Here is a 3077-nt window from a genome sequence, read left to right as displayed (position 1 = left end):
AAAAAAAAAAAAAAAAGAAATCCTTTTATAAAAAAACCCCTTATTTTTAATTTTAAAGCTCCTGATATATAAGAAAATGCCCATTTAGTGGCACTTACTCTTCCAACAATAGATGAGAGTTCCTACTCTTCACTTTCTCTCTAGACTTAATGCTTTGCTGAGTATTGAGCACAATATAGTATGGATGATCTAACAGTGGTCTGCTTGTAAGTTTTCAATTTTACATTGGGTGGTTTACTGAGGTATTAAAAGCACTTGCAGCTAATCATGTGTTTCTTGGGATCTCAGTTGAAGAGTGTGTGGTCTCGTATTTCATTTTGCAAGTCGTGTCAAGGTTAAACCTATCTTCCTTTGCTATTGCCTACTTAGGTTACCCTTTAAGTGAAAATGCCTATTCATTTGAGTTTTATCATGGTTTTTTCTTACTGATTACAGGAATGTATTCTGAATCAAAATCTTTAGTTGACTGTATGTCACAAATATTTTCCCCCATATAATATTTACAAGTCATTTTAAGATGAGACATTTAATGAATTTTAATGTATCAATTCTTTTCATCATTAGTACTTTTTCTATAGTAAGAAATTGTTCCCTAATCCAGAGAATAGACATTTACTCCTATATTGTAAGGGTTTCAAGTTTTGCCTGTCGCATCTAAATCTTTAATCCATTTGGACTTAAGTTTAACATATTGCTTAACAGAGGGAATTAAATTTTTTTCCACACTGAAAACCAACTGCCCTACCTTTTTTTTTTATTTAATGCCTGGGATCTACTCTGCAACCCTGATCATGAGATCTCTATGGTCTATTTACTCTTCCCTTGTGCCAGCAGCACACTATTTTTAATTAATATTAAATACTGACATCTGTTAGAACAGATCATCCCAACTTATTCTACCCCACAAGTGTTTCGACTCCGCTGGGCCCTATTCTTCCATATACGCTTTAAAACCAACTGAACAAATTCCAGTAAAATCTTTCATCTGTAGATCAATATGGAGACAAATGAGACAATTATAAGGGTCTTACAGATCTTAAAAAATTTATCCTTAAGTACTTAATGCCTTTTGTTTGGTTTTGTTTTTCAGACAGAGTCTCACTTTGTCACCCTTGGTAGAGTGCCGTTGTGTCATAGCTCACAGCAACCTCAAACTCCTGGGCTTAAGCGATCCTCTTGCCTCAGCCTTCCAAGTAGCTGGGACTACAGGCACCCACCACATGTCCAGCTAGTTTTAGAGATGGGGTCTCACTCTTGCTCAGGTTGGTCTCGAACTCATGAGCTCAGGCAATTTACCTGCCTTGTCCTTCCAATGTGCTGGGAATGCCGGCGTGAGCCATCACACTTGGCCTTATTAGAAAATTTCAACTTCTAGTATAATTTCTTTTTTAACCAACACAAGTTACTTGTATTTTCATTTTTCCAAATATGTAAATTTGTAGTCACTTAGCTACATGTCTATCTTTAATACCAGACTTAGTCTCCTAAAAAGTCATGACTGAATTTAATTTAACCCAAGATTATAAGAATGTTAACAAAAGCGTCCCCTCACAATATTTAAACATTGTCAGTATAATCTTAAGATATTTAAATAAAAATGACTCCAATTTCCATCATCATCAGTATCCCGAAAAACATATATTCTCTTACTTGAACAAATACTTTGCCCAAACAATGCAATGAATAGGTTCTGAAGGTGTGTTACGAATTGTACAGCCAGGAAACGTCCTCTGGGTTGGCTTAGGATGACATTCATAACACTCGGTCACGCCCTACAAAATTAGGATACGAGAAAAATATGTATTTCATCATGGTAGTTGCTGAACATTGTAAGGTAATATAATTATAAACACTTTATATATTCATCTACATTCCAACTGGGTTTTATGTTGTCAAGGAAATTTAATCCTTATTTTACAAACTGTCAGCCATAGTCACAGTTAAGGCTCTGATTCCTTGCTCAGTGAACATTACTGATAAGCCAAATATATTGCACCTGTGTATCAAAAGTTTACCTTGATTGAGCTAAGCAGAAAGAAAAACTACAAGATAAACAGCTTTTCAAAAACTGTTTCTCAAATGTGTAAATTTGTTATTTAAATATTATTCATAACCATATGCCTTGAGAGATATATACACATATATAAAAAAGTGAATTTAGAAGTATTAAATTTCAAGATGTATGTAGATACTCAGAAAAATCCTAGGTACTACTAAACCAAATTCTCTTCATTTTGTTGATACACATTGAAGTTTCAGATTACAGCAGAAGGAAAAATTCTCTGACACTTGTGATAATTTTTCAAAACTTATCAAATGAGCCAAGCGAGGTGGCTCACTCCTATAATCCTAACACCATAGGAGGCCAAGGAGGGTAAACTGCCTGAGCTCACAGGTTCAAGACCAGCCTGGACAAGAGGGAGACTCCATCTCTGAAAATCAACCAAGCATTGCGGTGGGCGCCTATAGTCCCAGCTAATTGGGAGACTGAGACAAGAGAAGTGCTTGAGCCCAAGAGTTTGAGGTTGCTGTAAGCTGTGATGCCACAGCACTCTCTATAGAGGGCAACAAGAGAGACTGTCTTTTTTTTTTTTTTTTGAGTCAGAGCCTCATGCTGTCCCCCTGGGTAGAGCGCTGTGGCATCACAGCTCACAGCAACCTCCAACTCCTGGGCTCAAGAGAATCTCCTGCCTCAGCCTCCCAAGTAGCTGGGACCACAGGCGCCTGCCAAAACGCCCGGCTATTTTCTTTGGTTGCAGCCATCATTGTTTGGTGGGCCCGGGCTGGATTCGAACCCGCCACCTTAGGTTTATGTGGCTAGTGTCTTAGCCGCTTGAGCCACAGGCACCAAGCCAAGAGAGACTGTCTCAAAAAAAAAAAAAAAAAAAAAAGAACTTAATCAAATGAAACTTTTTTTTTTTCACCTCAGCAATTCTCTTCACTGGCCTTGGTGGCTCACTCCTGTAATCTAATCCTAGCATTCTGGGAGGCTGAGGCAGGTGGTCTGCCTAAATTCAGGAGTTCCAGACCAGCCTGAGCTAGAGTGAGACCGTCTCGGCTCAGCGCCTGTGGCTCAA

The 3077-nt window shown here is 38.1% G+C and overlaps 1 protein-coding gene across 1 annotated transcript in view; it reads right to left on the bottom strand.

Annotated features, from left to right (window-relative positions):
• The window catches only part of UBA2 (ubiquitin like modifier activating enzyme 2), a 39937-nt gene that overhangs the window by 27278 nt on the left and 9582 nt on the right, over positions 1-3077 (bottom strand). The window contains exon 6 of the mRNA XM_003796082.3: positions 1651-1772. Within this exon, the coding sequence (XP_003796130.1) occupies positions 1651-1772 (122 nt within the window). The remainder of the gene's footprint in view (positions 1-1650; positions 1773-3077) is intronic.

The sequence above is a fragment of the Otolemur garnettii genome, unplaced genomic scaffold (assembly GCF_000181295.1).
Source record: "Otolemur garnettii isolate 467f Iridium unplaced genomic scaffold, OtoGar3 scaffold00100, whole genome shotgun sequence".
Classification (NCBI taxonomy): Eukaryota; Metazoa; Chordata; class Mammalia; order Primates; family Galagidae; genus Otolemur; species Otolemur garnettii.
The sequence above is the reverse complement of the archived record's forward strand: the minus strand, read 5'-3'. Positions and strand labels throughout refer to the sequence as shown.